Source organism: Stegostoma tigrinum, chromosome 38 (assembly GCF_030684315.1).
Source record: "Stegostoma tigrinum isolate sSteTig4 chromosome 38, sSteTig4.hap1, whole genome shotgun sequence".
Classification (NCBI taxonomy): Eukaryota; Metazoa; Chordata; class Chondrichthyes; order Orectolobiformes; family Stegostomatidae; genus Stegostoma; species Stegostoma tigrinum.
The window spans coordinates 767,771-794,668 of NC_081391.1; the positions used below are offsets into that span (position 1 = coordinate 767,771).

Here is a 26,898-nt window from a genome sequence, read left to right on the forward strand (position 1 = left end):
TTTTTAATACAGTCCTGTTTGTTGAGCTGATGCCTTTAATGGGTTTTGTGTCGGCTGACAACAGTTCCCTTTAACGGACAGGCTGCAAACTGCAGCCACGTCACCGAGCCTGAGCTGAAGTGCTGCCTGGAAAGTTGGTGCTGACTTGGGCAGTTTGCAAAGTTGGGAATCGGCGAAAGATGAATGTGTTCAGACTGTCCGGGGATCTGTCCCACTTACTGGCCATTCTCATCCTTCTGGCGAAAATGTGGAAATCCAAATCCTGCGCTGGTGAGTGAGAGAAACATCGCAGAGTGGTAGGAGAGAAAGAGAGGGGGATACGGGGTGGGGTCGAGAGGAGAGAAATAGATGGGGACACGGGGGGAGTAAAAGAGAGAGGGGTGATAGGTGCAGGAGAGAAAGTGAGGGTCATGCAGGGGTAGGTGAGAAAATGAGAAAAAGAGGATGATGAGAGATAGTGGGTACATGGGCAGGAGCAAAGAAAGGGAGGAGAAAAAGGGGGTAGCAGAAAGGGAAGGTGACGAGACGTTGGGGTGGGTGACAGTGAGGAATGAGAGAAAGGGAAGAATACGACAGAGAGATGGGGATAAGAAACAAGGGCATAAAGAAGAGTAAAGGCATAATGTGGAGACAAGAGAATGAAAAACTGGGATCGACAGAAAGAGAGCGAGAAAAGATTAGTACTAATGTCACTTGATCCAGGCACTTCAGGTTGTTAGCAGGGAATATGTATTCAAATTCCACTATTGCAGCTGGTAAAATTTGAGTCCGAATTTAAATGAATAAGTCTGGAATATAAACTCGAATGCTGTAGAAATCCATTTGGTTCATTGATGCCTTTAGGAATGGAAATCTGTCAATTCCTTCAGTTGCCCTGTCTCCAGATGATGAAGGGAACCCAGTAATACAGCAGGATATTGTCTTTTGCAGTGTTTCCAAGATATGATTATGCATGGAATCATGCAATTGTACAGTCTAGAAGAGTTTGCATCAACAAAGAAAGGACTAAATCTACACTAGTCCAACTTCCCAGCACTTGGCCAATACTCTTGAATGTCATGACACTTCCACGTACACATCTAAGTACTCTTAAAGCCTCAACTACCTTCCCAGGCAGCATTCTCCAGATTCCTTTCCCATTGGATATATCAAACATTGTCTTGAGATTCTCTCTAATTTTACTCACCAGTGTTTTATCAAATTTCCTCTTTGCTCTCCTAATTGCTTTCTTATGTTCCTCTGTGCACATTTTATAGTCCACTACATAGAAAATAGAACAGTACAGCACAGAACAGGCCCTTCAGCGCACGAGGTTGTGCCGACCATTGATCCTCATGTATGCACCCTCAAATTTCTGTGACCATATGCATGTCCAGCAGTCTCTTAAATGTCCCCAATGACCTTGCTTCCACAACTGCTGTTGGCAACGCATTCCATGCTCTCACAACTCTGTGTAAAGAACCCGCCTCTGACATCCTCTCTATACTTTCCTCCAACCAGCTTAAAACTATGACTCCTCGTGTTAGCCATTTCTGCCCTGGGAAATAGTCTCTGGCTATCAACTCTATCTATGCCTCTCATTATCTTGTATACCTCAATTAGGTCCCTCTCCTCCTCCTCTTCTCCAATGAAAAGAGTCCGAGCTCAGTCAACCTCTCTTCATAAGATAAGCCCTCCAGTCCAGGCAGCATCCTAGTAAACCTCCTCTGAACTATCTCCAAAGCATCCACGTCTTTCCTATAATAGGGCGACCAGAACTGGATGCAGTATTCCAAGTGCGGTCTAACCAAAGTTTTATAGAGCTGCAACAAGATCTCACGACTCTTAAACTCAATTCCCCTGTTAATGAAAGCCAAAACACCATATGCTTTCTGAACAACCCTGTCCACTTGGGTGGCCATTTTAAGGGATCTATGTATCTGCACACCAAGATCCCTCTGTTCCTCCACACTGCCAAGAATCCCATTGATTTTGTCTTTGTACGAGTTATATGCTTTTCCTTTTTATCCACTTTGGAATATTCATAGACATCCAGTGTTCTCTGAGCTTGTTGGTCCTACATTTCATCCCAAAAAAGCAAACACGTTGGCCTGTACTTTCTATTTTGAAAGTACAACACAGTTCTGCTATAGATTTACCCAGAAGTAACTTCCCAATCTACTTTGACCAGATCCTGCCTTATTTTAATAAAATATAACAAAGCATCTTTGGAGCACAAAAGAAGATGCTGCTTGGCCTGCTGTGTTCATCCAGCTCCACACTTTGTTATCCTGGATTCTCCAGCAACTGCAGTTCCCATTATCTCTTATTCTAATAAAATCTGTCTTCCACCAATCTGAAACTCTTTTTGCAGACCATCTTTTTCCTTTTCTGTAAGAAATTTAAAACATATAGTACTGCAGTCACCATCACCAAAGTACTTTCCAACTGGCATCTCTATCACTTGTCTAGCTACATGCCCCAGTATTAGGTTAGGCACTGCACTGTCCTTTGTAGAACAATCTACATGTTGGTATAAAAGCTTTCATTTCAAGAAATCTGTCCCCTGTAAACCCTCTACTCCCCAATTAATGTAGGGGAAGTTGAAATCCCCTAATATAATTACAATTGCTCTTACACACAAGATGATTTGTCTACATTTCTGTTCCATTATTGCCTACTGGCTGTTTTAGTTGGGGGGTCGTCTAAAACACACCCCCAGACTATGCCTGCCTCCTTTTTGTTGCTAAGCTGTACCTACAAAGCCTCATTTGAATACCCTTCAGGATTTTGTCCCTCCTAACTGCAGTAGCTGATTCCTTAACCTCTTTTACACACTCCCCTTTCCTGCCTGAAGATCCTGTATCCTGAAATATAAAGTTACCAGTCATGTCCTCCCCTCAGCAAAGTCTCTATGATGACACCGTTGTAGTTTCATGTTTGAATCCATACCTTTAACTCACCTGTCTTATTGATAATACTCTGCGTTTTAAAATAGAGGGCATCCAGCCTTTCCTTACAACATGGCTGAATTCTGCTTTGGTTCCTTTTCTAAGGTATGCTGTGCCACTATTGTACGAACTGTGTCCTTTGTCCATTTTCCTTGCCGAACTCAGTGGTTTAGTACTGCTGCCGCACAGCGTCACAGACCTGGGTTCAATTCCAGCCTTGGGCCATTGTCTCTATGGAGTTACCACATTCTCCCTGTGTCAGCTTGGGTTTCCTCCGACAGTCCAAAGATGATAAAACTAGGTAGATTTTCCATGCTAAATTGCTCATAGTGTCTTGGGATGTGAACACTGGATGGATTAGCCATGGGAAATGCAGGATTACAGGGATAGGGTAGGAGGGAGGACCGTGGGTCTGGGTGGGATAATTTTCAGAGGGTCGGTGTGGAATGATGGGCTAAATGGCCTATTTCCACACTTTAGGGACTCAATAATTCTATGATCAAGTTTTCACTCCTCCCAACAGCACCAGTAAACCACCAGCAAGGACGTTAGTCCCATTCTGATTCAGGTGCAGACTATCCTGCATGGACAGGTTCCATCTTCCCCAAAAAATGGTCCCAGTGATCCAGAGTCCAAACCCCTCCCTCCTGTTCAACCATGCATTCATTTGCCCATTATCTTATTTCAGTACTCGCCAGTATAATTAGTCAACCCCCTATCACAATTGCTGTTGCTTTCTTGTTCTTCCCCTTCTATACAGTCAGGTCACTTGTGCCAGAAGCTTGGTTCTGTCTGCAGTCTCTTGTGAAACCAGTGCACTCATTAACTTCTAGAGCAGAATGACAATTTGTAAGAAGGACTCCCAAAAGTCTTCTGCACTACTTGCCTGATTTCCTTTTGCTGCCTGGTGGTCACCCATTCCCATTTTCTCTCCACTACCTTTTCCTGCAGTGCTACCACTTCTGTAAATGTGCTGGGGTTACCATAAGGACTGTACTTCTCACCTCCTGAAGCATAGAGAGCTTCTGGTTTAAACTACAACCAGTGGTTTCTCTGTCATAAGAGAGCAGCCCTTTGGTCTTCTGCAACTTTAAACATGAATACATGTATCTCTCGGCCTCATGGGTGTGCCACAGTGTCTCCAGCCACCATCAGAGCTCTGAAACACACAGCTCACTTTTCTGCAATTGAAAGCACTTTCTGCATGTGTGGTCAAACTGCCAGTAAGGTCCATGACATCCCCACATAACTCATTCCACAAAGCTGGCCTCACCTGCTGTGACAAAATTGAATTTATTTAGTCTTGCTTGTTAACTTTTCTAACTAAAGATACTCCATTTGACTTAGTAATCTCCTTCTGTTATTCTCTGACTTCCACTCATAGCTGATGCTTCTCAGTTAATTCCTTAATCTCCCAGTTCTTGGGACTTAGTCTGCTGCTGCCACATTGAACTATGAAAACAGTTAGGAAAACAATACAATAGGGGAGTGGGGTTGGTGGGTCTGGGATCTCCCTGGCCCCCTCCACTTCACCAAACTGCCACACTCCACACAGTGCTGGTGCGTGCTTTTTTGTTTCTCCTCCTCAGCCGTTTCAGGAAATAGTTTAAACCATATATTAATTGTTAACTCCAGTTAACTATCCAAGCTGTAGCACCCCAACCCATAGGAGAGATTGTTTTAAAAGATACTTAACTTTCAACTTAAATTTAATTAGAGCCTTCTAAACAGCTGATGTTATCAAAATATTAGCAACAATTAGTGCTAGATTCTCGGGCAAAAGATTAACTCAAACTCCGAATCAAGCTGCCATACTCCACTCACTGATAGTTGCAGCCCTGTTTGAAACCTCCTACTCTCTCCAACATTCCAGGTGTCTAATACCATCATTGAGCACTTCAAGCTCAACTCCCAGAATTACCAATCTGTAATCACTAAATCAATGAGGAGGACGCTGAAGTGTTTCCTCTGTTTGTATATTTTCTGAAAATGGGATTATATCACCTTGGGATTGTGCTGGTCATCTTTGGACACTTTTCTCTCCCAGCTGAACACGTTCTTTGTCAGATTTCTGTGCACCTATGATTCCATTCAGTCTCTGGTTGGTTCCACCTCTTGAACAAAACCTCCATCTCCTTGTTTAGGCCTTGCTGCAGGGACAAAATATCTGCTGTAGGCTCTCCTCTCCCAAAATATACTCTGTTATTGCATCAAACTTCATTATCCTGAATGTGAATCGTTTCAGTATTTTTAAAATTGAAAAGCTTCGCGAAGGATTTGTGGACTCTGTCTACCTTCAAATGGAGACCGAAAACATAACCTGCAAGCTTCTCACAACTCTTGTGTAGTAGCTAAGGATCGTGTTTTATTATACCAGTAAATTGAGGAGCCTAATGGATTCCCCTCTTCCTACCTCCTCTGCTTCTCAGCCACCTCACTGCTTTGAAATTAATATCTTTCCACCAAGTCAGTCATTTTTGGGCTATGGTCTTATCTATCATCCCAAATCACTGAATAATTTTGGTTCCTTTCCAATGAAAATTCTGTTCCTGATTAGTTTATCTCTTAAGCTACTACATTCATGGTTCTCTGCTTGTCTGCACAAATCATTGATCAAAGTTTCAACATTTTCCCTTTGTCACAAGGTCTGTTTGTCAAATTCAGCCTGTTCAGTAATGGATTTTTTCCTATAGATATTGTTTTTATTATTTTCTTGTATTTAACTTTTTCTTATTCAATCCCATGCATGAATAGAGTGTTGTCTGCACAGCCCCCCAATACGTGCAATAGTGTACTGACTCATTTGGTTTTGCAGTGAGATGCTTGGCAAATATTCACCAATTCAGCCTTGCATCTGCTTCGTTGGACCATGTGACCTGCTAAAGCTTTTGGATAAAGGTCTGCCATTATCAATCTTGTTCTTTTACTTGTTGCCATCATATAACATTTTTGCTGTTATGCTGATGCTAGAGAATATTTACAGAGTTGGCCAAGGAAAACATTAACTTTGTCCAAGAACTGCCTTGCTGTGGCTTCATCTTGCCACAAGGCTGTATGAGAGAGCTAGATCATGTGATGTTGTATCGCTTCCTGTGCTGACAAAGACTTTAATTTACTTTGTTACACATTCAAGCCTATTGTTTTATATTACTATATTGCAGAAGAGAAGGGATGGGGAAGTAGAGGGAGAGAAAGGAAGGAAGCAGGGGAGATGGAGGCTAATCTCTCTGGAATGGTAGGGACTAAGTGAGAGGATCCTAAGGAGTGAGATTAGCTGGTTAGCAAGAGAGGAGGATAGAAGGAGAGCTTGGGGCTCTCTGGTGCTGGATTTTCTTTTATACACTCATTGTTAACCATGTAATTTACTTTGATAGGTATTTCTGGGAAGAGTCAGCTTCTCTTTGCTCTCGTGTTTACGACACGTTACCTGGATTTATTCACCACGTTTATCTCAGTGTACAACACCACCATGAAGGTAAGAAGTTGGATCAGCAGAAATAGGATTCCTACTGAAGAATAAACTGGTCAATTCTGTTCATGGGGTTGTTTTCCTTAGAAAAGAGGAGATTGAGAGGGGACATGATTGAAATGTATAAAATTATGAGGGGCATAGATAGGGTGGACAGGAAGAAACCCACCCCCTGTTGGGGGCATCAGTGACTGGGGGTTTAGACTTAAGGGAGCAGAAGGTTTAGAGGGGATGTGAGGAATTTTTTTCACTGAGTGGTGGGAATCTGGATTTCCACAACCTGTAAAGATGATAGAGACAGAAACGCTCATAACATTTCAAATTTATTTAGATGTGCAGCTGCAGTGCTAAAGCATTTAAGGCTATTGGCCAAGTACTGGAATATAGGATTTAAATAGTTGGTGGTTATTTTTGACTGTGACTGACTTGATAGACTGAAAGGCCTTTTGCAGTTCTGTAGATCTCAATGACTTAAGCCAAACATGTCTGAAACACTACAGGCTTTACTTGGAGTAATACATCTAGTTCTGCCCTCTGGCTGCCAGCTGTCTCCACATCAGGTTTTGATTCCAGTCATGGCCCATTGCTTGTCTTGCTGCTGTCTTCTCTGTGGTTTTGATTCTGGGCCTTTGCTGGAATTCCGAGATAATTCCCTCCTCCTTATTCTTCACTATAAACTGGCTTCAGTCCTTTTTGCTACCTCCTCTCCTGCAGCATGCATTAAAAACCCATGGCTTTACTTGTCACAAGATTGAAACAGATTTGTTCAACTTCTTTTGCCACTTTCCTCTCTAGCTCTAGCCCTGAATTCATGTTTTCAGTAAGTTCTCTCCTTTCTCCCACTATTCTCTCATTGATTTGACTTTTCCATGTGATCCACTGCCTGGTTCCTTCAATCTCATTCCCACTAAACTTCTCCTCCTCCTGGTTTCCATTATCCAATATGGTGAACAGTTCTGTATCTTTGGGTGTTATCTCTCTTCCCTTTAACTGTGCTGTTAAAACTCACTCCCTACTTTCCATGTTTGGATTTTTGAGTTTATCCGACCAATCAATTGTTCTGTACATTTAACAAACCAGTGGAAGCTTCTTGAGAGAGGCATCTGAAAAACAAGGAATCTGGCCAATATGAAAAATATGAATAATGGGGGTGGTGATATTGGAAAACTTTTCAGAAATAAATGAAAACCGGCATGGGTTTATTAAAGAAATAGTAGGAACTGCAGATGCTGGAGAATCTGAGATAGCAAGGTGTAGAGCTGGATGAACATAGGAAGCCAAGCAGCATCAGAGGAGCAGGGAGGCTGACGTTTCGGGCCTAGACCCTTCTTCAGAAATGGGGGAGGGGAAGGGGATTCTGAAGTAAATAGGGAGAGAGGGGAAGGCGGATAAAAGATGGATAGAGGATAAAATAGGTGGAGAGGAGCCAGTAAAGGTGAGTGTAGATGGGGAGTTAAGGAGGGGATAGGTCAGTCCAGGGAGGGCAGAGAGGGGGTGGGATGAGGCTAGGTAGGAGATGGGGGTGGTGCTTGAGGTGGGAGGAGGGGATAGGTGGGAAGAAGGACAGGTTAGGGAGGCGGGACAAACTGGTCTGGTTTTGGGATGTGGTGAGGGAAGGGGAGATTTTGAAGCTTGTGAAGTCCACATTGATCCATGTTGGGCTGCAGGGTTCCCAAGCGGAATATGAGTTCCTGTTCCTGCAACCTTTGGGTAGCATTGTTTTGGCACTGCAGGAGGCCCAGGATAAACATGTCGTCTGAGGAATGGGAGGGGGAGTTGAAATGGTTCGCGACTGGGATGTGCAGTTGTTTAGTGCAAACCGAGCAGCTGTTCTACAAAGCGGTCCCCAAACCTCCACTTGGTTTCTCCGATGTAGAGGACACAATGGGTACAGCGGATGCAGTATACCCCATTAGCAGATGTGCAGGTGAATATCAACTTGATGTGGAAAGTCTTCTTGGGGTCTGGGATGGTGGTGAGGGATGAGGTGTAGGGACAGGTGTAGCACTTGCTGAGGGTGCAAGGAAAAGTGCCGGGTGTGGTGGGGCTGGAGGGGAGTGTGGAGTGGACAAGGGAGTCACGGAGAGAGTGGTCCTTCCGAAAAACAGATAAGGGTAGAGAGGGAAAAATGTCTTTGGTGGGGTTGGATTGCAGATGGCGGAAGTGTCGGAGGATGTTGGATTGAAGTCCAATACTTCCGCCATCTGCAATCCAACTTCACCACCAAAGACATTTTTCCCTCCCCACCCTCATCTGTATCGAAGTGAACTTCACAAGCTTCAAAATCTAGCCCCCCCACCACATCCCAAAACCAGCCGAGCTTGTCCCCGCCTCCCTGACCTGTCCTTCCTCCCACCTATCCCCTCCTCCCACCTCAAGCCCTACCCCATCTCCTACCTAGCCTCATCCTGCCCCATTGACCTGTTCGTCCTCCCTGGACTCACCTATCCCCTCCCTAACTCCCTATCTACACTCACCTTGACTGGCTCCATCCCTGCCTCTTTGCCCTGTCTGTCTCCTATTTCACCTATCTTCTCCTCTATCCTTCTCCTATCTGCCTCCCCCTCCCTATTTATTTCAGAACCCCCTTCCCCTCCCCCATTTCTGAAGAAGGGTCTAGGCCCGAAATGTCAGCCTTCCTGCTCCACTGATGCTGCTTGGCCTGCTGTGTCCATCTAGCTCTGCACCATGGATTTATTAAACATGCCTTATGTCTGACAAATGAGTTTTTCAATTAAATAATGAGCAAGTTACATTTAAATGCATCTTTTAACAGGGTCAAAAACATCTGAAGTTGAGCTGCCGGTAAAGGCAGGATATTAAGGACCAATAAAAGGATCAATGCTCATGCCAATATGAAAGATCACATTAACATTGGAACTGGAAAGCACAGAGCCCTGATCTGACTTTCCAGTCACAAAAAAATCTATTTTCCGTATTTGTTTGCCTGTGTGTGTATAAAGGAGAGTTTGTAAGTTTTATTTAGTGGTGTTTTATGCCAGTGGTTTGCATCAAGGGCTGGTGAATGGGATAGTATAGTTTGGTGCTTTTTGGTCAGCATTGACATGGTGGGCGAAAGGCCTGTTTCAGCGCTGCATAACTCAATAACATTACCTGTAGGTATAGTCTAATTACTCATAATAAAACCATCATTTTTGGTTGGTACAGAAACTTGGTCTTGCTTTCTTTCAACCTTTGTCTGAAAACCATGTAAATTATTATGTGTACTTTAAACAAAAAACACATTACCATTCAGCATGACCCAGGCATAACACGGCGCAGTTTGTAAGCACATTGCTGCAGTTAGTGGGAGTAGGGATCACCCTGTGATTGTCCGGGCCGCCCCCTCACCACAGGTTGGGAATAGGGGCCACCTCCCCTTCCCTAAATAACATTGATCCTTTCATTGGCCCTCAATGTGCTGCTTTCATCTGCAGCTCAACTTCAGATGTTATTTGACCCTGTTAAAGATGCCATATAAACATAACTTACTCATCATTTAATTGAAGAGCTCACTTGTCAGGCATAATTCATGTTTAATAAATCCACGTGGGTTTTCATTTATCACTCCAAAATTTTCCACTGACCCCCATTATGATCTCATTATCTTTCCCAGCACCACCGTTATGCTGGTATCCTGTCATTCCTGGGTTTATGCTGCCAGCCTGAACTCCCAGTTGTTGAAATGAGTCCTGATCCCTGCATCAGATGAGTTTTTGAAAGATTGTGGCTTTTATTGTGGAGTCGGTTCTCAGGGAAGCTGATGAAATGTAAATTCAACAGTTGATGAGTTGTGTGTTTGTTGAGAGACAGCTTGAAGATTGCAATGCCCCTTAAGTTGGGGCTGGTTCTGCTGGCAAGAGTGTGAGTAATCACCATGATAGAACAACTACGAAAAGCTCTGCTTTTCTGGAGAAGGCAAGACAGAAAAGACACCAAGACATTGGTCAAAAATACAACACTGTCGATCAGGAATTTATCACTTGACTAAAGCCAGCCACAGCTCACTGGCAGGCACCACTCTTCATTCCCCTTGTGTTTATTTGGTTTGAACTTTTTTCCAGATCATATTTCTGCTGTGTATCTATGTGACCGTTTACCTGATCTACATCAAATACAGCTCCACCTTTGATCGGGAGAATGACACATTCCGTGTGGAGTTTATCTTGGTCCCTGTCGCTGGTCTCTCCTTCCTTGTCAACCATGACCATGCTCCATTAGAGGTAAGACTGGTTTGTAATGATTCTTTTAGTCTGTGTTAGCTATATCCAGAGCCTGATATCGATTCTGAGAACTGAAGCCAGTGGTTTGCATCATCATCTGGTAACTGGGCATTGGTCTTCAATACATCGGCATTGACGTTAGGATCGAGGCTGGTTGTGGGGAGCAGGGAATAGGGCTGTCTCCAGCCTTACTCCAGGTTCACTCATGGTTCACTGGGAGCTTAGTCCTGGGCTTACTATTAGAACCTGCAGCCATAAAAACAAAGTTGGAGATACATGGGCATTTGATCGCGCTCCCACCTGGGCCTGGATCATGTTATTTTTTGAGATATGAACTTGGGAGCTTAGTGGTGGTGGTGGGGTGGGAGTATACTGTTTGCCTTGCTGACTCCATTGCCCATTTTTCAACACTCAGTTTGAGGTCTGTACATTAACTGTTCCTAGCCCTACCCCCAGCTCATGTCAGCCTCATCTTTAGAACCCCACATCGATATCTCCAGGCTCATCCCGCCTTGGTCTTGTCCATCCTCCAAGTATAGCGCCTTGTTGTCTTACAGGGTTCAGGCTGTTTTATTATGTGACTAACTCCCTCCTACTCTGACAGCCCCACTTTCTTGCTGTTGACTGCCGAATCTCCCAATGCTTCACTTTTCTCTGAGGTTGAGGTCTCCCTGATGCTGCAGTCATTTTCAGATTCATCTTTATTCTTGCTGTGTCAATCCATCTACCACAACTCTGCCCCAGTGCATCGGATTTAAAATCCTCATTTAGATCTCTCCAGGCCTAACTACCCTACAACCTCCAAATTCACCTTGATTTGAATAAAACAAAGAACTGCAGATTCTGGAAACCTGAAACAAAAACAGAAATTGCTGGAGAAACTCAGCAGGTCTGGCAGCTTCTGGGGAGAAATAACAGAAAGAACATTTCAACTCCGGTTCTGAAGAATGGTCGCTGGACTCAAAACATTAATTCTGTTGTTCTCTGCAGAGATGCTGGCAAATCTGCTGGGTTTCTCCAGCAATTACTGTTCTTGTCACTTTCATTTGACCCACTTCATGTTGATCCTCCCTCTACTACCCACCATTAGGTTGCTTCAACTCCTTTACTATTCCTTGCAGTTCCAGAACTCCCTTCAAAGTTTCTCCATTTCCATCCCTCCCACTCTGATCTGTTCCCCTCCCTCTCTGCCTCACCCAACTGTGTCCCCGTCTTCACCCAACACTCGCACACCTTAACCCCTTTATGTCCCCTTACCACTCTGGCTCACCACCCTCGCCGGCCCTCGCCTTGTCCCCTTGCCGTCTTCATCTCCAGGTTCAAAAGATCCACGACAATCTGTCACCTCCCACTTTGTAGTTTCTGATCATGTACTTAAAACAAAATTTGTTGACTGCACACTTTCTCTTTCTGTCTGTCCCAGATTCTTTGGACCTTCTCTATTTATCTGGAATCCGTTGCGATTTTGCCCCAGCTCTTTATGATCACTAAAACTGGGGAAGCTGAGACAATCACCACCCATTACCTCTTCTTCCTGGGGCTTTACCGGGCGCTGTACCTGGCCAATTGGATTTGGCGGTACCACACGGAAGGCTTCTTTGATCAGATTGCTGTTGTGGCTGGCGTTGTGCAGACCATCTTTTATTGTGACTTCTTCTACCTTTACGTCACGAAAGGTAAGACCGAGATACAGCTCCCCCTGGCCTGGGGTTCTGAGAAATTACTTCCCCTTGCATGGGTCTTCTAGGAACTGCCTACCCAGCTACCGGGCTCTCAGAAACTTTTTGCTCAGCCATGGGTGTTCCATGAAACCCATCCACCTGCAATGGGGCTTCTTGAAGTCACCGTCCTTGTCACAGGACTCCGAGAAACTGTCCTCCCTGCTGGGAGCTCTGAGAAACTACCTCTTCTCGGGTAGGGGCAGCCATCGCTCTCATAGATGATGGGAGCAAAGGCTGGGGTTTCATGGGTCTTCGGATTTGGATCTGGATTCGCTGCTCCTGCTGAAATGTTTGATCTTTTTCTTCTCCTCAGTCTTGAAAGGAAAGAACCTGAGCCTCCCGTTACCTGTCTGAGACAACGCCTAGCAACCCAACATATCCCACAAGTACACAGTGTACAACTCAAAGATGAACAACAAGCTTTTACTGGAACTAAATTTGAATATCACAAGAACTATTGACATAATAGAGGTGTTAGTACTGACCCCAACTCTCCGTCCTCCCCCTCCCAATCCCTCCTTCACGTCTGTCCTCCACATTACCCCTGCTTCCCCATCTCCTCACCCCCTCCACCCATCACCCTCCCCTCTCCTCACCCCCTCCACCCATCACCCTCCCCTCTCCTCCCCATTAGCCCCACCCTTTCAATTCTAAACCCATCTTTCCTCCCCACTTTGCTCCAAGGCCATTTTCTTCCCCTGGTCAATTAAATTCCAGTTTATTGGTTAAATAATCTTTCGGGTTTCACTTTTTTTGCTGCGTTCCTCTGGTTAAAACTTTCACCAAAGACAGCATCTGTAACAATTGCTCTCCAATGTTAAATCTGACACCAGTCACCAAGGAGCTCGTAACCCTCCTGTAACCTGCCATCATGATCTCATTGAATGGTGGAACAGGCGCAAGGGGCTGAGTGGTCTACAGCTCTTCCAACGTTCGACACTGCCTCTGCCTCTGTAAAGTTGCACACGCTAGGGATCAGCAAGAGACTGTGCATTCCTGGCTCAGACTGACCTTCCTTCTTGATAAGTTGGTGATCAAAGGATATAGGGAGAAAGCAAGAGAATGAGATTGAGAAATGCCACAGCAAACTCGTTGGGCCAAATGGTCTAATCCTTTATTCATTTACAGAATGAGGGTGTCGCTGGCTAGACAGCCTTTATAGCCCACCCTAATTGTCCAGAGGACAGTTGAGTCAACCACTTGCTGTGGGTCTGGAGTCACGTAGGCCAAACCAGGCAGTAATACTCTTTGTACCTTAACATCCTGCTCTCTTAGCCCCTCTGATTCTAGTTCACAGAGCTCCTGTCTTTAATCATAGAATCCCTACAGTGTGAAAACAAGCCCTTCGGCCCAACAAGTCCACGCCGATCATCAGAACATCCATCCCCCCAAATCTACATATCCCTGAACACTACAGGCAATTTAGCATGGCCAATCCATCTAACCTGCACAACTTTGGACCAAATATGTCCCAATGTCTCAATAAAAATGTCAACAAACCCTGACGTACTCACTCACATGCCAGGATCAGGATGTTTGGGTTATCATGGATATCCACAAGGTCCAACAGTTATTACCTTCTGAGCTGACCAAAGTGGCCTGTGTGAAAGATCAGACTGGAGGAGAGGAATGGAGAATATGGTAGTGGGTGGAAGGATTAGGAAGAGATTGTGAGGGGATGAGTTGAAAGATGAATGAGTGTGAGTTGGAGGAAGCCTGAGAGGAAAAGCCTGAGTTGGAAGGATTGAAAGGATGAATTGGGAGAGAAGTGTTGGAGGGAGTTAGGATAGGCCAGGAAAGAAAACATGGGAGGTAGATTAGGTTGGGGGGGGGGGGGTGGGAGGGAATAGGTTAGAGTGAGTTGAGGGTGAATGAAGATGGAATTAGGATCCCGTGCCATTGGCAGGCTTGTGGAAGGATCTGATCTTCTATCCTGTGAGTACTGGGGTGGGCATGCCCCCACACATCTGTTTTCCATTCTTCCTGCCCCCACACACCCCCCCCCAAAAAAAACATTTGTAATGCGGCTTAAGCACAAAGTACGATTTTAACGAAGGTGTCTTCAGTCTGTGCATTGTGTTAATTATTATGGGCAGTTCAGACTTCTAAATATAACTAAAACAGAATTTTTTTGTTCCTTCTTGTGACAGCTTTTATGGTTTAGTTGCCTTTGTTTTGCAGAAAGTATATTTTCAAATTAGGAATGGAGGAAACCTGATCCCATTCCACCTCCTAACACCAAAGTATTGTCTCTTAACTTGTTTAAGGAATGTCAGTGTCGCTGTCTTGGTGAATGTTTATTGCCCGTCCTTCATTGTACAGGAGAAAGTGGTGGTTAGCTGCCTTGAATTGCTACAGTCTTTAGGGTGTGCAGTGCGGGAGGTGTTGTAGGAACATCCACACTCTTGTATGGGAGTGAGTTCCAGGATTTTGGTCTAGTCATTTTGTAAGAAAGACAAAGTATCTCCAAGTCAGGAAGGTGTACATGGCTTGGAGGGGAATGTGCAGTGGTTGTGCGTTTGGAAGGAGCCTTGGTTTGTAACTGGATTGCATCTTGCAGATGGTACACGCTGCTGCTACTGTGCAATGGTGATGGATGAGGTTCCAATCAAGCAGCTGCTTCATCTGGGATAGTTAGAGCTTTGAGTGTTGCTGGAGTTGCATATTCCAAGCTTTCCTTTTTAGGCTTGGAAATTATGTTTGTGAACTATTTATCATAGAATTCCTAGCTGCTGCCCTGCTGTTGTAACCACAATACCTATATGGCTGAGCCAGTTCAGTTTCTGTCAATGTCAATCTCCATAACTTTGAGAGTGGGAAAAATCAGTGATAATACCACCATTGAGTGTAATAATTAGATTCTTTCTGTTTGGAGATGATTGTTGCTTGCAACTTGTGTGGTTTCTAGAGATTTCTCCACTTCCATTTTTCTTGTCTTGCTTGAATCCTTGATGCTATATTTGATTAAATGCTTGTTGATGTCAAGGGCACTCTTCCCTCAGCTCACTTCTTTACAATCTTTGTCCAAAGACTAAACAGGAGGAGTGGGCAGGAGCTTGGTAGATGTCAGTGGTGTAACTGTACTGGAACTGCTTGCCTAAATGTGTGGCAAGACTTGGACCACAATTACCAGGAATATGCTAATCCTGGAATATCGTCAGGGGCCACTGTCTTTGCAGAATCCAGTTATCTTCAACCCTTTTTTTTTTGATATCTGGAGTGAATGGAGTCAGCTGAAGACTGTGATGCTAGGGACTGGAGGGGGCCAAGCAGATCCACTCAGCACTTCCAGCTCAGGATGGGCAAGTTCTCGAACTTCTGGAGCATGCCCAGGTGTCAGTGAGGAGGACCTTGCAAGGTTGGTTGGGTGTACTGTTATCATTTCAGGTGCCAAGATGCTGACTAGCAGTTTATTCCATTACTGTTCTCTTTAGACCTAGAGCCACATGTAGGCCAGACCAGGTAAGGATGTTAGATTTTCTTGCCTAAAAGATTTATTAGTAGATAATTTAAATTTTTAAAAAAGTGGTTTCACGTCAACATTACAGATATGTGCTTTCAATTCCAGAATTTAATTTCAATGCTAGAGCAGGATTTGAACTCCTGTAATCTAATCTGTCCTCAGCCTCTGATAATCTAATGACATTACAACTGTGTCACTGCAACTCCCGACTTTACCAGCCGACCATGAATTGTTTCACACTAATTCTGGGATTAAGTCTCATTCCTCACTGAGCTTCAATAATGCTTCTGTGTTCTGATTTATTTTATGTACACTTTGCATTTGGCATAAATTTATCAAGTGTCTGTAATAAAGGACTTTAATCAGCACTACGTCTTCATGTCATTTATAACATGCAAGCTGAATTTGTCATTCTCAGTCCAATTCCATCAGTGGCACTTCCAACACTATCTCTTCATCCCAAGGACCTGCAGACCCAAAGGTGCACAGCCAAATGGCGTAATTATCAACCTTCTGCATACTTCCCAAACATCCATGGCAGGTAGAATGAATATGGAGTCATGCTGGTATTTATGGATTATTGCCCCAGTTACAACCTCTAGCTTCAGGTTGACGTAGTCTAGGAGCCCGCTTTCAGCTTGGTCTTTAGCAACATGGAGCAAATTGCCAATTCATCCAGTAACAACATGCAGTTTATGAAAACTTTAAGACTGCAGCTTCCATTGGAATCACTAATTGTCTTGTGATAAGATTGTACCCAGAACAGCTAAATTCTCCAAGTGTAGTCTTTGTGTAGCAGAGACAATTTCTACCCTTTGTACAGTCTCCTCGGGAAAGGCCAGTTCTTTTGACTTGTCTGCACCTGTTTAAATGACAGTTTAATGATTTGCATGGCTGCATCTTTTCAGCTTTAAGTCCCCTGTTTTATTTTCCTTAGGCCCCAAGTCAATGCTCTCATACTGACAAAACTCTAGATCTGCCCACTCACTGAAATGTCAGTTGCTCAGTAATTTTATATTTTGATTTCTTGGCTTACTGTTTGCAGAAAATTTAAATATCTGGCTTCCTATCCAGGCATCTAAGTAATTCTTTAAACCTCGTTCACTTCAGGAATTAAATGCAGATTACAAACCTCTCAGTGAAGCCTCAGTCATGGAAGGGCAGAAGTGGCTGAACTACTTGAAAATCAGATGAAAAATATTTTGCAGTCTTCAAGCAAATGTTGATGAATATGGGATGTCTCTGAGACTTTCTGGTGCTCCCACCAGATCCCCATCATCATTCAAGAGGGTTTGATTTGGAGACATCTGTTGCTGGTAACAGCTGGTTCCTCATGACAGCCAAATTTTGGAGAGGTCAAGATGAATCCAGACTTCTCAACCCCTTCCTACCATTCTCCTCTGCCTGTTCCCCGAAAAGCCATTCAGAAGTGTTACTTTCACTAAATCTTTTACCAACTGAAGGGTGTTGTCATCACTGAGCAGAAACTTAGCTGGATAGCATTTTTTCACTTTTTCTTTGTAATTCTTAGCATAATCTGCTCACCTACTTTTGTACCCAAACTGTATTGAGTGTAAAAGTACAGATGGAGACAGGCCACTATCAAAAAGTGCAGCCATTTCTTTGGTAAATAACTCTTTTATTACTGGAATTACAAAATACAAGAAAACCAGTACAGTATCAAAATAGCACATTAATAAGACTGACACTAGGTACAACTTCACAAGGTGAAATCTTTCACATACAAGGAAGAACTACAAGATCTGTTCAGACTGCTGCAATTCTTCCCCAGCTGCAGAATTCTTACTATTTAAAAGCTGAGATACAATATCCCCCTAGATTTAAAAAGGTTCAGACAAGCTAACAAGTACATAGCTTGCAGAACCTCTGAGCAATTGTCAACAAAACAAAGATTACTACGTACTACTGTTAAATCCTGGCATTAAGAAAAATGCACTTCGAAACACGTAAAGCATTTAAATGAAGTGTGCAAGTTGCAAAGTTGTCACTATCCCCAGATGCTGCTCACCCAGTTGTTAACTAGCTTTCCCCCCCACCCCCAAAGTTATGTTAGCAATTGATACAGCTTCATTACAGACAAAAAAACAGAACATCCAGGATTTGGGTTGGGGTTGGGGTAATCTTAGTGATTGCAATGTCAGCTATAGTTCTGCAGAAAGGCTCAACTTCATCCATAATGCCCTATGAAATGATCCAATGAGCCAGAACTGGTGTTATGAAAAAGTGACCAGAATCTAGGAGGGTTAGGAAGGGGAAAACTGAAGTAGGGCTCACAGCAAGACAACACATTTGCTTTAAAGGGCTAATTAATGGCTGGCAATAATTTCACCCTCATGTTGACGAGCTGCTCTGATGGGGAAATCTGCCTGAAAATGTGTCTTTTAAAAATATTGTTGATACTGCAGCTGCCTCTTCTGTTTCACTGAGACATTGAGAGAAGTTCAAGGAAGGTTGGCTGCCAATGAAATTACATACAACCTATCACCACTGTGTCACCAACTGCTTCACTTTCCCCAGAACAGAAATAACAAAAGGGAGCCTTTATAATGCCTGCACCAAGAGTAACATTTGAAAAGGTGAAACACCTGCATGCTTAGCATGATGCTGTAGCTGATAACCTGATGTCAACAATAAGAAAAAGACATTTCAGGAATTAAACCTCATTTCAAAGACCCCCACATCAGCCTAGCAGCACTGACAGATGTTCCAACAGCAATTTGAATCAACACATATACAACATGCATTGCAATATCAAAACAAAACAGATTCACAGTAAACAAAAGGGAGAGTTCAAGTTTTATTGACAGGAATGACGTTACTAATCAAGTGCATAACAATGCAAGCACTTGAGAGATGGTACAGGTCATTCAAATTACATCAAACATGGCTACAGAACTTAGCATTACACCTGATAGTAACCACAAAGACTTCCCCCTTTTAGGACAAACAGTTTGGTTGGTCTCAAATTTATACCGAAGTTCCAAAATGTTTGTATCTCATTCACAATGTGTTTTGTTATGATACGACATTTGGACCTGAGGAAAACCTAAGAAAGCACTCTTGAAGCTTTACCACACGATCTGAAAACTGTTACAATCCTACTAACTGAAACTCAAATAAAAAATGATTCGAGAAATGAAAACAATCAGCTACATACTCTGTACAATGCCTCAAAGAAAATGGACTTTTATATTTAAGGAGTTCATTTATGAAACACCTACCTTTAATGATAATCCAGCACTCAAATATTTGAAAGAAAACCTACTACTGTCATGAATACTAAGCAGTATGCAAACTGGCCAATCATTAAACAGTGAAATTGGTTTAAAAAACCCCAATCAACAGAACAGGAAGAATCCACTGCGACCACATATGGAAAATATACTCATGAACAATAGCCTAAAGCATCAGATCACACCCAACAAAGCTGCAAATTCCTGTCATCTGTTGTTGTGTACTGGCAGCTGGTGAAGGATAGCTCCCCTTTTTACTGTTCAGCAATAGTCCTCTTAGATAGCAGAGTAACAAGTCTGTGACTACAAGAAAGTAGTTGAGTTACAGTTCAATGTTTTCACCTGTTAATTTTAAACCATCAGAAATCAATTCTATTTTAAAATCTAGATTAAAATACTGACAGGAAACAGAACTCATTGCTTGCACCATAGGACATGACTATTCACTTCGTATAGGCAACTGAACCAAGCTTTGTGAAAGCCCAAAAGATTGGGAGTAAAAGGATGCAAGTACAAACAGACAATTCACTGTCACTGTTTTGGAATCTTTTGTACTGAGAAGTTGTTCTTATTTCTCAATGTTATGGGCTGTTCCAGATATATGTTCATTTCATTTAGATTGCACTTCATGAGTATATTAAGTACCCAATAACACTCATTGTGACCCCAAATTTGAACGTGTACAGCCTTCAACATCCAAGCTGGAGGCCAAAGGCAGCACTATTCAAGTATGTGAGCTGAGAACCATATCAAAACTTTTCAGCCAATAGCCAATTCATCAGATTCTCCCATAATGATCAAAATTCTGAAAAGCAAATCAATCTGACAATCTTGCAGTCAAGGAGATGTTAGAGCAGCGTGTGCTCAGTATTTGGGGCAGTTACAGAGAGAATCCAAAAGGCTTTTATCAGCTATTATTTCACAAATGTCTTAAGAGTAGCTTTTATTGTGAATTTATAAACAATTAAAACTGGAAGAGACTCAAAATAAAAGTGGCATTAAGGAGAAGAGTTTTGATGGTATGTATAGATACCTTCAAAGATTGAACATTTGACTCAACTATTTCTTTTGTCACATTACAATCAGTAACCTAACCTGTACTGTAAACTTGCATTGACAGTGAAAAGGGCAGTCTGAATTTTTAGCTTCTGTTTATAGCCAAATTATAGAATTGGTAGACATCTTGGTAAAATTACACTACAAGAACTTCAGACACAAAACCTACCTTTTAAAGGATACACTTGAACATGGAACAAACTGGTTTTAAAAACATTCTGGAGAGTGGTTGAACCTAGGGCACTGCAAGATTCAAAACACTCACCTCAGAGATAAGCAGGGATCAAGGTTCAAGCACTGACCAATAGATGCTTCCATTTTACTAAGTGATCAACAGGTGAATTGGGCCATGATTTGCAAGCATTAACACACAACCTACACTTCAGCAAGATTTAAGGTAGGTGTCAGTAGTAACATTGACACAATGGCCCATGTTCGATCATGTGGGATCAGCATCAAAAGTTTGCTTCTTGCTCCGCACATTATAGTAATGAAGTCAAGGTGAAAGCAATTGGATTATTTACTCATCTTCTTTAAACTTTACTCTTCTTCAGAAAACGGAGCTGATGGGTAGGCCTCATAAGTGGGGAAATAAAGTGGAAATCTTACAAAAAGAAATTTATTTTCTGCTTGATCCCTGTGATGTAGGTGGTGGTGGGGGAGGTGGTGCATACTGATAAGTCCCCTGGGACATGTAACTCAACAGTGAGTTGCCCTGTTGATATGTTTGAGACATCAGTGGCTGTGGCTGCTGCCCCATCCCATTCTGTCTGAATTGAGTGGAGGACTGTGGAGGTCGCCCTGCAGTGGCAGAGGATGAAGCACTGTAAGTACTTGAACTATAAGCTGTGCCTTGGGTAGCAGTGCCATAACTAGAAGTACTGTAACTGCTCCCTGCACTTGAACTTTGGAAGCTACCTGCTTTTCCAAATCCTGCTTGAGTTACAGCCCCGAATGTGCTTTGGTTAGTGCTCCCATATAGCCCACTTTGGGTAAAATTTGGATATTGGACTGACTGTTGACCGTACACAGGGCTCCCAAAACTGTTGGTCTGTTGAGATCGGAAACTCTGCTTACTCAAAGGACCACCACTGTCTCGGGTATCCCTCTGACTCCCGAACCTTCCCCCATCTCCCCTGTCTCTGCGGTCCCCATCGAGGTCTCTAAAAGACCGGCTGCGGCCTCTGTCTCGATCATCTCTGTACATGGTGTTGGGGTTGGAGCCAGTGGGCCGGTAACGAGAACGGCCTCCTAGAGTAGGGGGGAATAGAAACACATTTAGTGAATTAGAATTAAATTTTACATCTGAATAGCACACCCAACATTGGTAAAAATCATTCCCACTGTTGTTGCTGCATGAAACACCAGATTTGACCATACAAATTTTCCTCAAATTTACAATAAAAACACAGGTAACTTTCTTCTCCGCTCTGTGTGCCTATTGAAGCTTATTCTCTCAGATCACACAGAAATTGGTTCCAGGTGTAAGGCTCCAGGGCCTCTTATCAGGCTGCTACTGCAATCTATGAGAGTGTATTCCAGCAGTGACCCAGCTCATTCAGTGAGGACTTTACAATGCAAAAAACTGAGTGTATGTCCTGTCCCTTTACAACACCGTATATTACAGTTCTGCACCCTTTACTTCTAGACAAATGTAAGATGTAAAATCCTGCAATAAAATAGACAAAAAACCCTTCAAATCCAAAATTAATGGTCAAACTGGGACTACAGAAAGCTGAAAAAATTAAATATCTACTTCTGAAATTGGGCAAAACAATATTTCAAGTGCCTTTATTCAAAAGCATTTCACTCATTCTCAGTGCAACAGCTAAAGTTTAGAAGCAAAAGTTAGAGAGTTTAATTTGGAACAATCTGTTCTGGTGTTCACAAAGTCATCAACAGCCCCACATCTTGCAAAACAGCAGTTGTTGATTGAAGTTATTGAACTAGAGGTTATACATCACATCACAGGAGTCTTTTTTAACCCTCTCTCTCTCTGCTGCAGCAACCTCAAAATTAATGATGCCCTGCCCCAATCAACACTACTCAATAACAACTCCATTCCTGTACTGCACAACAAGCAGAAAATGAACTCGAAGAATCTTGTTCCTTTTTTTCCACCCAATAATTTCTGTACTTAGAAAATTCTCCTCTCATCATTGACAATTTATAATTCAGGACAAACATCACTGATCCTTCACCCAGAAGGTTTTTTGCGTACCATTAGACAACTAAAAAATCTTTACATCGGTCTTAGAACATGAACAGTACAGCATGGGAATGGGCCTTTCAGCCTATGATGTTGTGCTGAACATGACACCAAATGAAACTAATTCCTTCTGCCTGCTCTTGGTCCATATCCCTCCATTCCTTGCATGTTCACATGCTTATCTAAATGCCCACCTCTCTCTGTGTAAAATACTTGCACCTCAGATCTCCTTTGAATTTTCCTTCTCTCTCCTTAAATGCATACCCCTCAGTATTAGACATTTCAACTCCTGATAGAAGATTCTGACTGTATTCATAATTTAATATACAAGTCTCCTTTACTAATCAAGTCTCCTTTACTAATCAAGTCTCCTTTACTAATCAAGTCTCCTTTACTAATCAAGTCTCCTTTACTAATCAAGTCTCCTTTACTAATCAAGTCTCCTTTACTAATCAAGTCTCCCTCAGCCTCTCCTTACAGCTCATACCCTTTGATCTGGGCAGCACTCTGGTAAACTTCTTCTGCACCCTCTCCAAAGTCTCCACATTCCGTCTGTAATGCGGTGACCAGAAGTGAACACAGTGCGCTAAGTGTGGCATTACCAAAATCTTATAAAGCTGCAACATGACATCCTGACTCTTGTACTCAATTCCCCGACCATTAACCAAGCATAGCATATGTCTTCTTTATCATCCTACATACTTGTGCGGCCACTTTCAGGAAGCTATGGACTTGAACCCCAAGATTCCTTTGTACATCAATGCTGTCCAGGGTCCTGCCATTAACTGTATAGTTTTCCTTAACATTTGATCTCCAAAGTGCAGCACCTCACACTTACTTGGATTAAACACCATCTGCTATTTCTCTGCTTATATCTGCTACTGATCTGTATCCTGCTGCATCCTTTAACAACCTTTTAGACTATCCACAACTGTTCCAATCTTCGTATCGTCTGCAAACTTATTAACTCACCCATCTACATTTTCTTTCAAGTCATTTATATATAATTACAAACAGCAGAAGTCCCACTGGTCCTCCAGCTAGAAAAACACCCTTCCACCATTATCCTCTGCCTTCCATGGGCAAACCAATTCTGAATCCAAGCACCCAAGTCAACATGGATCCTATGCATCTTAATCTTCTGGATAACCATACCATGAAGGACCATGTCGAAAGCCTTACCAACCATCCACTGTTCCACCTTCATCGATCACTTTTGAATTTTGAGCTCGTGACTATCAAGTTAGTAACACATGACCTGCCTTGCACAAAGCCATGCTAACTGTCGCTAATTAGGCCATGCTTTTCTAAATGTGCATAAATCCTATCCCTAAGAATTCTCTCCATAGCTTCCCAACCACTGATGTAAGACTCTCCAGTCTAACATTTCCTGGATTATCCCTATTTCCCTTCTTGAACAGAGGAACAATAGCTACTTGCCAAGCCTCCTTCATTAACAATCTCTGGCACTATCCTGGTGCATCCATCATCTTCAAAGGGACATTTATTTCTTACTTCCTAGTACGTGTACTGTTTCTAGCCTATTCAGAGATGTTATTATACACCTCTGGAACAGGTAGGACACTGCCACTTTGCCACAAGAGGGTCCCTTATCATAACTCTGTTAAACATGTTGTGGTTTGTTTGATGGCTCTGTCAATCTGCATTCATATTTTTAGATATGTGAACACCTAGATGCCTGCTGATGCAAACTTCAGCATCCGTCCACTAAACTGTAACTTTTGCTCCTGAATTATTGTGGCTCATGATATCTAATCTCATAGCAGCCACTAGCCTCCTCTCACAAGAAGTGACTCTTTCAAAGCATCCACAGCATGTAGAGTGTGCCCTTGCAACAATCTTAACATGTGCCCTTTACGAGAACTTCTCCAGTTCTACTCTAAGCTAAAACCTCTGCTTCTCACCACCACCTTTCAGGTAGTGTTTCAGATCATAACTCATGATGCCCTCAAGAAAAATCATCTAATCACATCCTTTTACTTTTGCCAATTGCTTATTCTGTGCCCTCCAGTTACAACTTGAAAGTAGTGTGCAGAGTAGGCCACATCTTCCGATAAAGAAAGAGTGCGTCTATCAAATTTTATGAATACTGGATATCGGGGAATATACTGCATTGGATTGAAAGAAAAAGGGGAGGCTTATGGCAGATACCAAACACTCAAATCCTACTGAAGATTATAGAAAGTGCAAGATGTAAATTATACAGTTTGGAAGAGACAAAAGGGGACATGCCTAAGTGGGGAAATAAAAATGAAAATTTTACAGAAGTAACCTTATTTTCAGCTTAATTCCAGTGAAGTACATGGTAGTGAGGTAGATATTGTGTTCTAATGGGATTTTCCTCTATTTTACCTGCCAGTATCCCAAATTCTTTTCAAGGCATTAAGGGTAAAAGGATGATGAGGGAACAAGAACACTGATAACCACAGTGGTAATTTGTGTGGAGCCAGATGATTTAGGAATAGTTTCAAATGAATACTTTATGACGGTGTTCACAGTGAGATGACATGGGTACAAAAATCAGGTCTGTGATACAACTAAAGAAATCAGCACAGACAGGATTTCCTGAATGGTCTGGCAGGTTTAAAAACAGATAAATCTCCAGAGTGTATGAAATATATATCAGCTTGTTTAGTGATACAGGAGAGGAAATAGGAGGGGTTATTACAATAATTTTCAACTCCTCTCTGGTCCCAGGTGAAGTGTTGGACGACTGAAGGGCAGCCAATGTGGTATCATTACTCAATAAGGGAACAAGGTGGGGGGGGAAAACAAAACCAAGAAACTACAGGCCAGTCAGTCAATCTAACTTTGCTAGTGGGCAACCCACTAGAAGCGTTTACAACAGACAGAATTAATCTTCATTTGGAGAGGCAGGGATTAATCAAAGATGGTCAGCATGTTCTTTTTTAAAAAGGAGACATCATGTATGACCAACTTGAGTTAATTTTTCAAAGAGGTGACCAACTGTGTAGATGATGGCAATGTTTTTGATGTCATCCACTTGGGCTTCAGCAAGGACCATGTTAAGATTCTGCATGGGAGACTGATAGCAAAGATAAGAGCCCATGGGATCCAAGAGAATTTGGCAAACTGGATCAACAATTGGCTTAGTGTCAGGAAGCAGAGTGTGACAAGTAAGGTGTTTTTCTGACTGGAAGTCTATCCAGTGGTGTACCCCAGGGATCAAAGTTGGGGTCCTTGCTATTTGTGCTTTATATAAAATGATTTAGACTTGAATGTAGGAGGATTGAAAGTAAGTCTGCAGGTGATACAAAAATCCATGCAGTGGTAAATAGCGAGGAGGCTAGACGTAGATTACAGGAGGATTTAGATAGGTTGGTCAGATGGACTGATCAGCAGCAAATGGAATTCAAATTGGATAAATGTGAAGTGATGCACTTGGGAAGGACAACGAAGGCAAAGGAATATGTGACGAACAAGAGGACCCTGGGAAGCACCGAAGATCAGAGGAACCTTGATGTGAATGTCCCTTAAGGTAGGTCAAATGGAGATAATGGTTAAGAAGTCGTAAGGTATACTTGGCTTTATTTGTCAAAACCTAGAGTTTAAGAGCAGGGAATTTGTGTTGGAACTATATAAAATGTTGGTTATACCATAACTGGGGTATTGTGTGTACAGAATATAGTATATGGAATCCACATTACAGAGGAGACGTGATTGCACTGGAGAGGATGCACAGGAGATTTAGCAGTATATTGCCTGGCTTAGAGACTGGATTTGTTTCTTAGAATCATAGAATCCCTAGAATGTGGAAGCAGGTTATTCAGCCCATTGAGCCCACACAGACCCTCTAAAGAGCACCCTACTCAGTCTCACCCCCTACCCTATCTCTGCATTTCCCATCCTAGATACTATGGGCAATTTAGCATAGCCAATCCACCAAACCTACACATCTCCGAACTGTGGGAGGAAACTGGAGCACGCGGAAGAAACCCTCACAGACACTGGGAGAATGTGCAAATTCTACAGACAGCTGTCTGACGTTGGAATCGACCCCAGGTCCCTGGCGCTGTGAAGCAGCAGTGCTAACTAATCAGCCACTCTGCCGTCCCAAAGCAGAGCGGAAGAGATTGAAGGGGAACATGATTCGATGTAAAGAATTAAGATGGAAGTGGCAATTATGTTGTAAGAAACTTTTCCCCTTGATGGAGGGATCAATGATCAGAGGGCGTGATTTGAAATAAAGGCAGAAGGTTCAGAGGAGATGCGCACCCAGGGGGTGGTGGGAACCTGGAACGCACTGCTTGCAAGGGTGGTAGAGACATAAACCTTCATAACATTTAAGTCGTACTAGGTGATACCAAGCCTACAGGCTAAGTGCTCAAAAATGAAATGCGAATAGTTGGGTGATTGTTTTTAAGTGGGTGTAGGTGTGATGGCCTGATGGACCTACTTCTGTGCTCTTTAATTTATGTTATTCTGTCAAAAATACTGGTTATTCTGAATACCTCAAGTCAAGCATCTCTTCAACTCTTCTACCTTTAACAGAACAATTCCATATTCTAATACCTTCAAATACCTATTGTCC

The 26,898-nt window shown here is 42.8% G+C and overlaps 2 protein-coding genes across 2 annotated transcripts in view; one reads left to right on the top strand and one right to left on the bottom strand.

Moving 5' to 3' along the window:
- Window positions 1–78: 78 nt before the first annotated feature.
- Window positions 79–16,174, top strand: LOC125447298 (ER lumen protein-retaining receptor 3). The gene is made up of 5 exons (XM_048521603.2): window positions 79–270; window positions 6,305–6,405; window positions 10,464–10,622; window positions 12,046–12,298; window positions 12,657–16,174. The coding sequence occupies exons 1-5, from the start codon at window positions 180–182 to the stop codon at window positions 12,695–12,697; spliced, it is 645 nt and encodes a 214-aa protein (XP_048377560.1). The 5' UTR covers window positions 79–179; the 3' UTR covers window positions 12,698–16,174.
- Window positions 16,175–18,611: 2,437 nt separating this feature from the next.
- The window catches only part of LOC125447054 (probable ATP-dependent RNA helicase DDX17), a 39,948-nt gene continuing 31,661 nt past the window's right edge, over window positions 18,612–26,898 (bottom strand). Inside the window, exon 13 of the mRNA XM_048521123.2 lies at window positions 18,612–21,367. Coding sequence (XP_048377080.1) covers window positions 20,736–21,367 — 632 coding nt within the window. The 3' untranslated portion in view covers window positions 18,612–20,735. The remainder of the gene's footprint in view (window positions 21,368–26,898) is intronic.

Excerpts from the sequence above, each read along its gene's own strand:
- LOC125447298 (XM_048521603.2), top strand. The coding sequence starts at position 180 with ATGAATGTGTTCAGACTGTCCGGGGATCTGTCCCACTTACTGGCCATT. Across the intron at positions 271-6,304 it reads GAAATCCAAATCCTGCGCTG|GTATTTCTGGGAAGAGTCAG; the intron begins GTGAGTGAGAGA and ends TTACTTTGATAG. Across the intron at positions 6,406-10,463 it reads TGTACAACACCACCATGAAG|ATCATATTTCTGCTGTGTAT; the intron begins GTAAGAAGTTGG and ends ACTTTTTTCCAG.